Raw genomic sequence first — 13205 nt, 5'->3', positions numbered from 1 at the left:
TCCCTTTAACTCTTTTAAATTATGAGTCTTTCCTTACCAAATATTTAAATATGCAATTAATTTGATTATTTAATAAACGTCATTCACTTAAATGTTTTAATCGATTAACAGTCCTAGTCTTTGTGTTAGATCTTTGTCTGTCTGAGATTTCTTTGTCCCTCACCTTTGTTTCACTTCACTCGGAAAGTTTCCCTGGACAGCAGCTACATTGAAGCGGATGTGCGCATATGTGTGTGTGAGTCCCGCTGTGTGCCTCGTGGGCTTTAAGAAACTGTCAGGGAGTTTGTGCTGCGAGTATGACAGGAGGGCAAACCCTTGATAGTGATATATGTGCACGGGCTCTTCCTGAAATTCTGGAGGAAGGGATTAATAATTAAAGAGCTGGATTTGAGCGGCTGCTAACAGTGCAGTGATGGCTGGAGATTTGACAGTGTCAGTGTTGTTATTGAGATGTGTATGCTCCGTGTCATCATACCGCTCCTGGGGCTCAACGCCGAGTCTGCCTTGACCCCGCGAGCATCCCTCTTATCCTTCACGCTGACAGTAGCACCGCTGACAGCTCCTCCCTTCGTCTGTATGTTTAACGCTTATTCGCTCTACTTATGAGTGAAGTGCTTCATTTAAATGTGCGCTTTGCATGTTTACATATTCATTGTTTGCTTTGCATGATTTGTGTATATTTTTAATATTCTTGTTCCATCTGTGCATAAACACGCTTTAGCATAAACAGCTTGCACGCCGCACTATTACTGCCGGCGAACAAGCATGCTCCGTCTTTAACCCTGATGCACATATCTGTGTGCGTTTGCGTGTCGTAATGACCAGCACTAACACGCTCGCCACCTCCACAGTCACAGAGGACAGCTCTCCCCAGGCGCCCGTGGCCGCAGCCCGTGACGTATGCGCGCGTATGTGTGTTTGAGCTTCCATGAGCCGAGCTGACACTCGGGGTGCCGCTCGCCCCAGGGGAGAAGGCTCGCATGGCAGATCTGTCACCCGTGAGGTCGCTGAATTTTAACGCTCCCAACATGGATTAAACACTGGTGGCCAGTGCGGCGGGGTGGGGTCAGCATGCCAGCCACTGACAGTCACCACAGGGCTCTGTACGCTGGCCTCCACACTGCCGGTGACAGAGAGACTTTATCTCTTCCTCTCTCACTCTCTTTCCCTCTGGGCGCACGGTCCACTCCAGCGCTCCGCTGATAAGGACATGAGCCGCAGTCCAGCCGGCTGTTGCTGTGAATTACAAACACGAATCATACACTCACAGCCTGCAGTGTGTTGTAGGATCACGTTCCAATGCAAATTATATGCAACAGCTACAGTTAATCTATTTCAGTGTGTTCGTGATTGGGAATTATTCTATTTTCAAGGAATTATAAGTAGACTCTTTTTGTCTTCATTTCAGAATTATTTGTAATGATTTGTAACTGTTTTCAGGAATAGCCAGATGAGACCATTTTGAAATAACTGGATTAAAACATCCATCATTATATTTTAAGACATTTACATTCTAACAGATTAAATGTTTTAGTTACATTAATTAGCCACCAAAATATTCTGTAATATTATAATAAAACTTTATCAACTTATTTTTTTAAACATTTTAAAAATAAATCAGATGAACCTCAACTGCTTTTAAAATGGATTTGCAGATTAGTGAATAACAGAGATATTATTTAATATAGATCTTTGGTTATACTCCAAATTAGGGAACCAAAGATAAATTATGAGGAAGAAAAAAAAGATTAGTTTATATTTCGAGTCTTTAGTTAATTCAGAATTCTGAATGTCTCCAATTTGTAGATGAGCATTTTGGTAAATAATACATATAGATATATTAGTAGAAATATAAACCTGATAGCTGTCACACCATTTATACAGGCCTGGAAGTTTCCAATCTGACCACAACCTTATTGGTGTTCTTTTACCACAGATGTACACGACACAACCTTTTTCTGTGCATCTCAAGCTTTGTCTTTTGTCTTGCATGTAGACATGCATGGCTTTAGCGGCCACTGGAGCCTTTGATTCACTGTAAATGTTATGTCATTTTTCTGTATTTTAATCAAGACACCAATGTAGGTTACTCGCTTCGCCCTCCATTTCACCTTGGAAAAAAGCCAGACAAAGAGAGGAAAGTGTGGCGATGCTGCAAGGATCCTCTGTTCACATTAAGGTTGCCGGTTTCATCGGCTCTCTCGAACACACACATAGCATTAAGCCTGCAGCCAATAGTCAGCCTTGTTAGATTTGCACAGATACGTTCATGTAATCTGGCATCCGTCCACAGCCCTTCGTCTGACCCTCATAAGGCAGGCTGGCACTGCTGCCGTTGTTTGCGTCTCGCTGCTGTGGAAGATAAATGCATGAGAGGGACACAAGAGAGACTCAAACTTCCCCTCATGGTTTAGTTAGTGCTCACTTGCGCTGAGAGGATACACACACATAATAGATTTCCCCCTGTCAAAATGCAGAAACCTGAAATGTTAATGCTTCGAGAAGCATAACAAAGTTAACCATGTAAAGTGCTTCTTAAAAATTTGTTCAGCAATCATTGAAGAGATTGGTTGATATCTTATTCATTTGCTTAAATCTAAATTGTTACAAAGTCAAACCCGCTGAGACTTGTCTATTTAGTTGGCTTGGCTGTGTTGCTGCTCAAAACAGTTTTGAATTTTTCATATGCATCTTAGAGCAGTCCAATATGTTCAATGTTATCTTGCTAATTCTCCCCACGTTGCCGGTCAGTTCTTAAGTATTTATGGACTCCCGACTGCTTCAGATTCAAACACCAACTTTACAGGACATGATCCCTGCTCAGTTTGTCTTGCTGTATTTGTTAGCTGAACTAATTTATATTGCTCCTATGAAAATGATTTTAGCTTAACTAATCTCCCTTTAAAAATTCTGGGTTATTTTAGCCAGTCAGTGTTGTGTTCTTTTGTATACACGAGGAACTGTAGTTATACAGTGGGTTCCAAAAGCCTCAAACCATTAAAAACCTGGGATTATATATATATATATAGTCTGGGGTCAATCAAAAATTGATGCATTTTATTGAGCAAAATTGACAGTGAAGACAAATCATTGCTCAAATAAATGTTCTTTTACAAATTCTATTCATTACCTGAATTTAAACAAATATATATATATATATATATATATATATATACATATATTCAACATTGATGATAAACCAAATGATGATCCATCCAAGTCAGCATAAAAAATATGATTTTTGAAGGATCATGTGGCACTGAAGACTGGAGTAATAGCTGCTAAAATTCAGCTTTCCACATTACATTGTAAAATATATTAAAATATAAAAGTAATATAATATTGTAATAATATATGTTAATAATGTAAATAATAAATCATTTTTTTTTTTTGTTGTTGTTGTTGTTGTTTTTTACTGATTTTGATCAATACATTGATGAAAATACAGTGAGCATATGAGTCATATTTCAAAAATCTTTAAAAAGTCCTACCAACCCCAAACATTTCAACATCATCCAAATAAATAAATACAATTGACTAAAAGGGGGAACTCTTTTCTGTTATTTTTTTGGATGATCTCAAATCATACTGGAGAATATAACAGAATATCAGGTTTCACTAACACTTGTGGAGTTCCTGCAGCTCGAGTGCTGCTGTTATTAAAGCAAAAGACATTCTGAAATTCATGTTAATTTAATTATTTCAACCTAAATAATGTTTGTGCTTGTGATACAAACTTTAATGAAACTTTGTTTTTAATTTAAGTATAAGTATTTCCACTACTGCTCTCAGACTGTTAACCCAACTGTACAGTATGTATATATAGCATACATTTTTCTCTACATGTTCTGACTTTGAAATTCAGATGGATGGAGGTTATTGTACTCCTACAGTGATGCGTGTTTACATTTAGCAGTAGCTGTGGAGTGTTGTTTCCCAGCCCTCCACACCACTTGTGTTTAGTCTGTCAGTAAGTAGTCTGATTTGGTAGCCTCTCTCCACCCCTTTGCCGTTTAATCAATTTGCAGGATTGTATAAACTCTTAGTGAGGGCGTCTTTGTCCTTTTGTTCCTGCCGTGGCTCTCCTCTCCCCCTCCCTGGAGAGCGTGGGTGGCGCACTGCTGCCAGCCTGTCTTCGGCTCCAGGACTTATTTTATTCACACTTTTAATCGCTGAGTGCTTTATTATTAGGTATAGGAATTCCTCCGACCAGGGGATCGTCTAGAGAGGCCTCAGAAATACAGTTAGTGCAATCATATTAGCTGCTTGCGAAAACATATCCGTCAGGCGGTTCTTAACCCCCTGCTAGGCCAGTCTTCTGGTGGTCCTTGTTGGTGCCTGAGGAGAGGAGAGAGAGCTTCTACATCACCTACAGCAGGCCACTCTAGTATAATTCAAAGTAATCTTTTCCTCCTTGGACAGTCAACATCTTTCAATCTAAATGATGTTTAGGTTCATACAGCTGCAGACTATGTGTGTATGCTTTGCTTAATATAATGTATATACATAATATAATGAACTGATAATTGCATTATTTAACCAAACTGACTCTCTTAAATGTACATGACTCACACCTGCAATTATTTGGTGTGAATGGAAACACACAATGCAATAGCTTATCTGCACTGTATATATGCTTGTCTTGTGTGTGTTGCTTTCTTGCTGTGTTGGAGAACTCTCAAGAGTTAGAGATATGAGCTGTGTGTCATCAGAAGATTTTAGATTGAGTTGCTCTCTGTGTGGTCTGAGCTCAACCCAAAGTCTGGGCTCATTGTTGCCAGATCTCACTAGAAAAACAATCAACTGGGTCTGACAAAACAAGCTCAAAATAACTCACTTTCTTCACCTAAATAAGCCCAAGTACACGACTACTTTCTGGATATAAGACTAAAAATGTTACAATATTTATACATGAAAGATCCCTATTGCACATATAAATAAGAGGACTTGGCAACACTGGCTGTAATATACTTGGTTAAAAAAAAATAAGTCCAGTTGTAAAGTGTTAACAGAAACACTTTCTGGTCTTATAGAAGTTGTCTTCTTTGGTATTTATTTTCGTTACATCACTGTCATATTAATAGAATAGGTTTGACTTTAGTTGCTCATACTGTAATTCAAGAAGTATTTAATCATGGCTGTTAATGGCTCTTCACCACCTTTTTTAAATTTTATTTAGTTTAGTCACTTGTTTCATGTAGCACACTGGTTTAGTGTCAGCAGTTAAGACCTGCTCTCTGTGGCCACCATGTGGAATGCATAGGTTTGATTCCAGCCATGTCATGTTCTCTGTAAGAAAAAAAGGCCTGGAATTGGTTCAGTAAAACATCACCGCATCTGAAAATAAGACCAGTGTACAGCTGGATTTCTTCTTCAATATAAATTAACTCTAATGTCTGTCAGGTTTTACCTCATCCTCCCTTTCCTTTAATCACTGCACTAATAAAACGCAAACCACTTAGTGGAGAATTAGTCGAGTGCGTTCAGCAGGAGCAGTGCAGGATTTGAGTAGCAGCTAACTCTGCTTATTAACTCGAGGCTATCAGACACCGCCTTCGCACTGAAATCTGCAGGACTTTTCCATATGTTCACTGTTCTGTTTTTATTAGCACCGGGGGAAAGGCATGTCAATCCAGCATGCTTCCACATATACACATGCACACACACCATTGGGGACGAAATGAAGAAATTTATGACAGGTTTTGTTTATCCAGTCATTTAGATGCTAAGACATTTTACTGTATTTCCGTGTGCTTTTATCTTGTCCACCAAGCCTGTGAGCAGTTGAGCGGAAATTTGCATTAGTGGACGATTATGAATACCTGTGACAGATCCTCTCTCTACACTCCCAGGCTGCAAATGAATGGTCTCCTACTGTTGACTCGCATGGGAAGACAGGGACCAGGCAATTAGACTTTAGTAGTTAATGTAGAAGCTTCTCCAGGCAGGGCAAGCGGGTTCAACGTTCCTGCTGGGCTGTCGGCAGGTTTTTTTCCATCTCGGCTCTCTCACTTGCTCACTTTCTACCTCGACTTCTTTGGAAGGTATCACTTATGACAGCTAACCTGTTGATAAGCCCTTCGAGTTTATCTGAGGGTGAGGATGAAGGCGGGCCCTTCCGCGTAGGGTCCCAAAAGCGACTACAGCGGGATGCCACTCGTATTCAACCTTCACGAGCTATAATACAGTTTTCAGCCTGAATCTGTGCGCTAGCACAGATTGAATAAGGAGTCAAAGAGATTCAGCCATCTCCTTCGACAGTACAGTGTGACTAAATTTGTAATGAATTATTAAAGAAAGACCCAGATGTGTGCACTGTTGTTGTTGTGCCTGCAGGGGTTGTTGTCCAAGTGCTCTGTGCATTAAGCACGATTCTAATATCCCTGGTGGCTTTGTGTGTGTGTGTGCAGGCATGTGTGAAAGTGAACCTATCATGGGAGTGGCAGTAGGTAGGCTGCCCCCAGAGCACTATGTCTGGTCACTGGCTGATATGACAAGAACATGCTGGTACTGTACTACAGCTAAAGTATGGCCTGCAGGCCCCGGCTAACTTAAGTCAAACATATTGTCTATAACAAGCCTCCAGCATGCCATGTAAACGCAAGCCTGTTTTTCTCTGTAGGTGCAATCGTACAAGCTCTATCTTTTGACCTTCAAATGAAACGGAACTAACTCCATGTGCACATTGTGCACAATTGTTACTCCGCAATCGCTTGAGGTTGTAGCATCCAGTGTTGACAGAATTAATTATAATGAGTTTTACTGGCTTTTAATGCGTCACTTGAAGTGTAGGAACAGGTGTAAACATTCAGATTTATTGATTTAAATTCAGGTTACATAGATGATTGAGCTGATTTTATTGTGGAAATACACTGATGCAGTGCAGATATTACTATTTGTATTACTGTATTCATTTATTTGGACCAATTCTTACTGTTAACTAACAATTAACTACAACTTTTTCCTCAATAAACTGTTAATTTGCTGCTTATTAATAGTTAGTAAGCTAGTTGTTGGGGATCTAAAATACGGTAATGCAGAATAAGGCAGTAATATGTTCATTATAAGTACTAATAAAACAGCCAATATGCTATAATACAGTATGCATGCTAATAAGCAACTAGTTAATAGTGAGAATTGGTCCCTAAACTAAAGTGCGACCATTTATATTTATTAAATATCAAAATATTCATATTTTAGTTTATATTATGTTTACAGATTAATTGTACAGAATACATCAGTGATAGACCAATATATTATTTGTGAGATTATCATCCTTTGCCTCTTTCCCATTGTATAAAGCACATTTACTGTTTTCAAATATTTTTAGTTCTTGTATGGACACCAACAGAAACATCAATTATTCAGCATAATTTAAAGTATGAAGATGAAAGATTCACTATTAAACACTCAGTATCAGCCAATATACTGTACAGTATATAAAATATTAACTGATACGGGTACATTAAAAATGTCTGATTTACAGAGGTGGGTAGTAACGAGTTACATTTACTTCGTTACATTTACTTGAGTACATTTTTTGAGTAACTAATACTTTTAGAGTATATTTTAAAATGGGTACTTTTACTCTTACTCAAGTATATTTTTAGAGAAAAAACGGTACTTTTACTTCGTTACTGTGGGCGACTCTCCTCTCGTTACTGTATCTTAATGCAATACAAGTTAAAAATGCTTCGGTTTATTCTAAACGCGCCGTCTACTTTTCTCTGGGCAATGAGTGATGCCCATTCGCGAATGATTCATTCTTTTGAGTCGATTCTGTTTAAAGGCTTGATCAAACCAGTTGGCAAACCAGTGAATCGGTTCGCGAATCTGTTTGAATGATTCGTTCAGTTCACTTCGGCACGCGCTGAGTCTCTGAAGCGGTTCTCACTCAGATAACAGAGAGTTTAAGAACATCATCAAGAGCGTTGAAGACATGGCTTTGTATTTACAGTCAGTTGAAAGCAAATCTGCAAAGGCTTGTTTGCTAGAGCTATATGAAGATCTTTTAGATGAACACCGCGTGTGCTGTCTACTGTTCCATAGGTAGAGGCCACGATACCACTATGACGTTACCAGTTTGTTGTACATGTACCTTACATTAAATACAATGTATAATTTATACATTAAATAAGCTGTCACAGAGTATGAAATGAACACCCGCGGAACCCGCGTTAGCTCTGCGCAGCGGCGCGCAGCCTGTTCTAGACACAATTAATATTCATAGTTTTACAATATTTACGCTTGCAAAAATATAGGCTACATTTGTTTACATTTTGCAGAACAGAAGATCCATCAATATGCATCTGTTTCGTTATGTTCAGAGCAGTCATGTGAGGTGTTTTCAGAGGTTTCAGTCTCAGAAGTTATAGGATAATACATAATTAATTTACTTTAAAATATAATTTAATTCAGTGATGCAAATCAGAATTTCCATCAGCTGTTACTCCAGTTTTCGGAGTCATATGATCCTTCAGAAATCATTATAATATATCGATTTATTACCAGTGTTGGAAACAGTTTTGCTGCTTAATATTTTTTGGAACCTGTGACATTTTGTTCAGTATTCTTTGATGAATAGAAAGCTAAAAAGAGCAGCACTGATAATAAATCAACATGATTTCTGAAGGATTATGTGACTCTGAAGACTGGGGTAAAGGCTGATGAAAATTCTGATTTGCATCACTGAAGTGAAGTGACATACGGCCAAGTATGGTGACCCATACTCAGAATTCGTGCTCTGCATTTAACCCATCCAACGTGCACACACACAGCAGTGAACACACACACACACACACAGCAGTGAACACACACACACCGTGAACACACACACAGCAGTGAACACACACACACACCGTGAACACACACCCGGAGCAGTGGGCAGCATTTATGCTGCGGCGCCCGGGGAGCAGTTGGGGGTTCGGTGCCTTGCTCAAGGGCACCTCAGTCGTGGTATTGAGGGAGAGAGCGCTGGACATTCACTCCCCCCACCTACAATCCCTGCCGGCTCGAGACTCGAACCCGCAACCTTCGGATCACGAGTCCAACTCTCTAACCATTAGGCCACAACTTCCCACAAATATACAAATATGAAATAAATTACATTAAAATATATATATTTTGAACGGCAGTGTGTGTGTGTGTGTGTGTGTGTGTGTATACACATGCACATTACATAAATGTATTCAAGATTTAAGATTTTTATTCGTCACATACACAATTATACAGAGTATAACCAGCAGTGAAATGTAAGTCAGGTCCGCTCCAAGGACAGTGCAATTATATAGAATACAAATATTAAGAAAAAGAAAAGTAGAAAAAATAAGAGGAATAAAATAAAATAAAAGATAAAAAAATATAAATATAAATGTGCAGGTCAGTACAGGTCAGTATGTTGTTGACTTAAATAGTAATAAAGAGGAATGTGCAAAAAGTTGTCCAGGGCATTTCAATATCAGCAATATGAGGTAGAAAGAAATTATGAATAGCTTATTGATATGGTGATATTTACATGGAGTCAAGTGATGTTATGACACAGAGTTAGAGTTTAGGAGCCTGATGGCCTGGGGGAAGAAGCTCCTCCTAAGTCTCTCAGTTTTTGCCATCAGGCTACGGAAGCGCTTACCAGATGGAAGCAAAGTGAATAGACGGTTACCAGGGTAATCTATATATCTAAATAAAAATAGACTATATCCAGTACCTATATGATCCAAAGTAACTAGTAACTAACTACTTGAGTAGTTTTTTTATCCGATACTTTTTTACTCTTACTCAAGTAACTATTCAGACGATTACTTTTACTTTTACTTGAGTAAATATTTCTAGAAGTACTTTTACTTTTACTTGAGTACAGTTTTAAGGTACTCTACCCACCTCTGCTGATTTATGAAACCGATATATTGTGCTTCCCTAGTTTTCTTTGAGTACAAGCAACAATTATTTGTAGCTGAACACTGATTCAGTGTTCTGACATAAATACACAATCTGCTTAAGTTTAGATGTCATGTTACAGATTGTTCGAATTGTAATGTGCAGATTGCATTTTTACAATAACGTCTTGTTTTACAGTTGTCCCTGTGTGTGTCGTCTTATTATTTCTCAGGCTCATTAAGTTGCCGCTAGCCGGGTTTAAATTCAGCCGTCCAATTAGCGGCGTACTGTGCGGTGATGTGGGTGTTGCGCACCTATTTCTCTTATGGAATTCTGAAGGATTATTCATCTTATTTCTACCATGGGTCCCGAGAGTTTGCAGTCTCTCTCTGCAGAGGTAAAATGCTACAACCAGCCCTTCTGCAGCCATGCTTGCGTGCCATCAGTCAGGCAGCAGAAACGCAGTGCATCAGAGCAAGTGTGGAGGACCACTCCTATCGGATGCTCTGTTCTGTCACATCCAAATTACACACTACCAGCACAGTGTTAATCAATGCAAATGGATTTTTGAAATCCTAAAATCTCCTATAAATAAATGAGGTGCTGGAAGGTCTTGCGGGATGCTCGGATACAGATTTGCACTAGTTTTCTTGTTATGACGAGGTTTAGAGACCCGGTGTCAAGTCTTTCTATTTTCTAAGAGTTTATTTTCAATGTAAACTCTTAGAAATGCATATTAGAGGAAATGCATATATGTGTGTGTGGGCAGCATTGCCAACTGTGCTGTTTGTGATTCTCATACCCTATTTGATACCCTCTCTCTTTCTCTCTTTCTCTGTCTCTATTAGATATTTGTGGTGACAGTGTGGCTTTGGGAGCTGTACATGTTGCCTCTCTTCCTCCTTCTGCTCATTGGCTGGAACTACTTCCACATCACACCAGGCATGGCCAGCTACAGTCAGGACTTGGTGAGTGCTGTGATGTCGCCCACTCAGCTGTACAGAAAATGCTCCCTAATAAGTCAGAGTCAATGCTGGTGACTCACAGGATTAAGAAACAAGCATCCATTTTAAACCTCACAGATTCTATTGAAGAATGATTACAAACTAATAGACTTTCTGTATACAGTGTTGTCATTTGTTTTTCACAGCCAAACATGAACAATATATGATACAATGCAGGAAAAACTTTAATGCTGTGACATTATTACAATTTCAAATAATTATTTTAAAATGCAATTTATTCCTGTGCTGGCAAAGCTGCATTTTCAGCATTATTAGTCCAGTCTTCAGTGTCATATGAACCTTCAGAAATCATTCTAATATGCTGATTTTGTGTTTAAGAAACATCAACAGTTATGCTGCTTAATCATGTGTTAAAAACTGTGAAATATTTTTGAGGATTCCTTGATAAATTATTTTTTTAAATGTCTTTAATGTCACTTTTGATAGGTTTAATGCTCCCTTGCTGAACAAAAGTATTACTTAGAATTATAAAACTTGCTGACCCCAAACTTTTGAACAGTAGTGTAAGTATTATTTGCATTTAGCCATTTAGCTGACACACTTATCCAAAGTGACTTACAAATGAGGGCGATAGAAGCAATCAAAACCAACAAAAGAGCAATGATATTTAAGTGCTGTGCCAAGTCTAGGTTAGCCTAACACAATATACGTAGCAAGGTTTTTTAAAAATAATAAATAATAAGAAAACAAGTAGATAGAATACACAAACAATAGAGAATGGTAGTGTTAGAGGGTCTTTAAAAAATAATAATTTAAACAATTCAAAAGAATAGAGAATGCCAGTGTTAGAGAGTCATTTATAATAAATTAAAAGAAAATAAGTAGACTTAATAGGCAAAGAATAGAGAATGCTAGTGTTAGAGGCACTTTTTTTCTTTTTAAATAAAACAAGTAGTTTGAATAGAATTAGAATAGTGCTAAAGTTAGAGGTCAAATGTATTATATTATATTCATAGTAGTAAAACAAAAAATGACTGTATATTGTACCATTATGTATATTATGTCATGGCTAGTTGTCAACCAAACAAACAAGAAAAATAGTCATAAAATATTAATTTAAATTTAAATTATTTCATAGTGACTTAAAACAAGCACAGAATGTAGGAAACCTGATATACACTTTATATATTATACCATCATCTGAATGTTGCTAATTGACCGCTCAGAATGAAGCATTCCTCAGTACCTCAGAGTCATTAGTTGCAATTTATATCACATTACAAGTCTTTTTGGAGTCTTTTTACAGCATTTCTAAAGACATTAATTGGTCAGTCCATTGTAATTACATGTCGTCTATGAATTCGACATTCACAAAGGTTAAGATGTCTGAGATGCTCCTATCACCCTTGGTTGTGAGTTTTAACACAGCCGTCACACTTTAAGTGACCTTCATCTCCAGTGGGTTGTATAAACTATATTTGGGTCCTTACTCAGAATGTAGCAGCTCTTTTTGCACCAGAAACCCATCTCAGCGCCGTATCTCAGGCTCGGGGTGGGGCTGCGCTCTCTGGGAACGTTAAAGCCAGCATCACCTCGCGCTCACCCCTCGGCCTAGTAGAGACAGAGCACCACGGCTACATTCAGTAGCCTCGAAGGGTCAGGGATGACTTGATAGAGAGCGATCTAGGCACCCGAACGGCTGAGATTAAATGCCTTCCTTTTGGTTTCAGTTGCATGTGTGAATGTGTGTACGTGTTTATGTTGTGAAGAAATGAGATTGCTTGGTTGTGACATCGCTCTTGTGAGGAAGGCCCCTCTCATTCACCTCCTCCTTTTGTGCAAGGTCACCCGAGAGGCAGTTGCTACGGCAACAGGGCCTCTCCCAATGGGGGTGTATATACAAGCGAAGGTTTCATTACGAGGTGTTTGTTAAGAAAATGCTCCATTGCCCACGTGTGTCTCAATCTCATCCGCTCTCTATCTCTTTCTTCTTTTGCAGGAGAACATGTCCGTGGCTGAGGATGAGGACGAGGATGAAAAGGTATTTTGCCGGTGCCACGTGTGGTTTTTGATTAACCGCTGACTTTTATAGAACCTGTCCTTGGGGTGCTGCATAGATGGGCTGTACGCTGTACCTTTAATACTGCATTTAACTCAGAACTGCTACTTAAATACGTTCAAAATGAGGACAGACGATTCAGCAAGCCCATTTTCCCTCCAGTACTTTCACACTAGTCCTCTGGGAATTTGTGCTCATACGACAAATGGATTTGGTTGCTTTGCTGTGGTCCTTTGAAACACAGAAATAAGCACAGAACGGCATCATTAATTGAAGTTTGCCTTCCGCTGGGGAATAGAGGCATTGTA

General features: G+C 38.8%; 1 protein-coding gene across 3 annotated transcripts in view; it reads left to right on the top strand.

The window, feature by feature from the left end:
- The window catches only part of LOC306888474 (multiple C2 and transmembrane domain-containing protein 2-like), a 54221-nt gene that overhangs the window by 27232 nt on the left and 13784 nt on the right, over positions 1 to 13205 (top strand). For all 3 annotated transcript variants that reach the window (XM_079446807.1, XM_079446809.1, XM_079446808.1), the window contains 2 exons: positions 10722 to 10841; positions 12838 to 12879. In XM_079446807.1, the coding sequence (XP_079302933.1) occupies positions 10722 to 10841; positions 12838 to 12879 (162 nt within the window). The remainder of the gene's footprint in view (positions 1 to 10721; positions 10842 to 12837; positions 12880 to 13205) is intronic.

The sequence above is a fragment of the Barbus barbus genome (genome assembly GCF_936440315.1).
Source record: "Barbus barbus genome assembly, chromosome: 22".
Lineage (NCBI taxonomy): Eukaryota > Metazoa > Chordata > Actinopteri > Cypriniformes > Cyprinidae > Barbus > Barbus barbus.
Note: the sequence above shows the minus strand (reverse complement) of the source record. Positions and strands in the feature narration are given on the sequence as shown.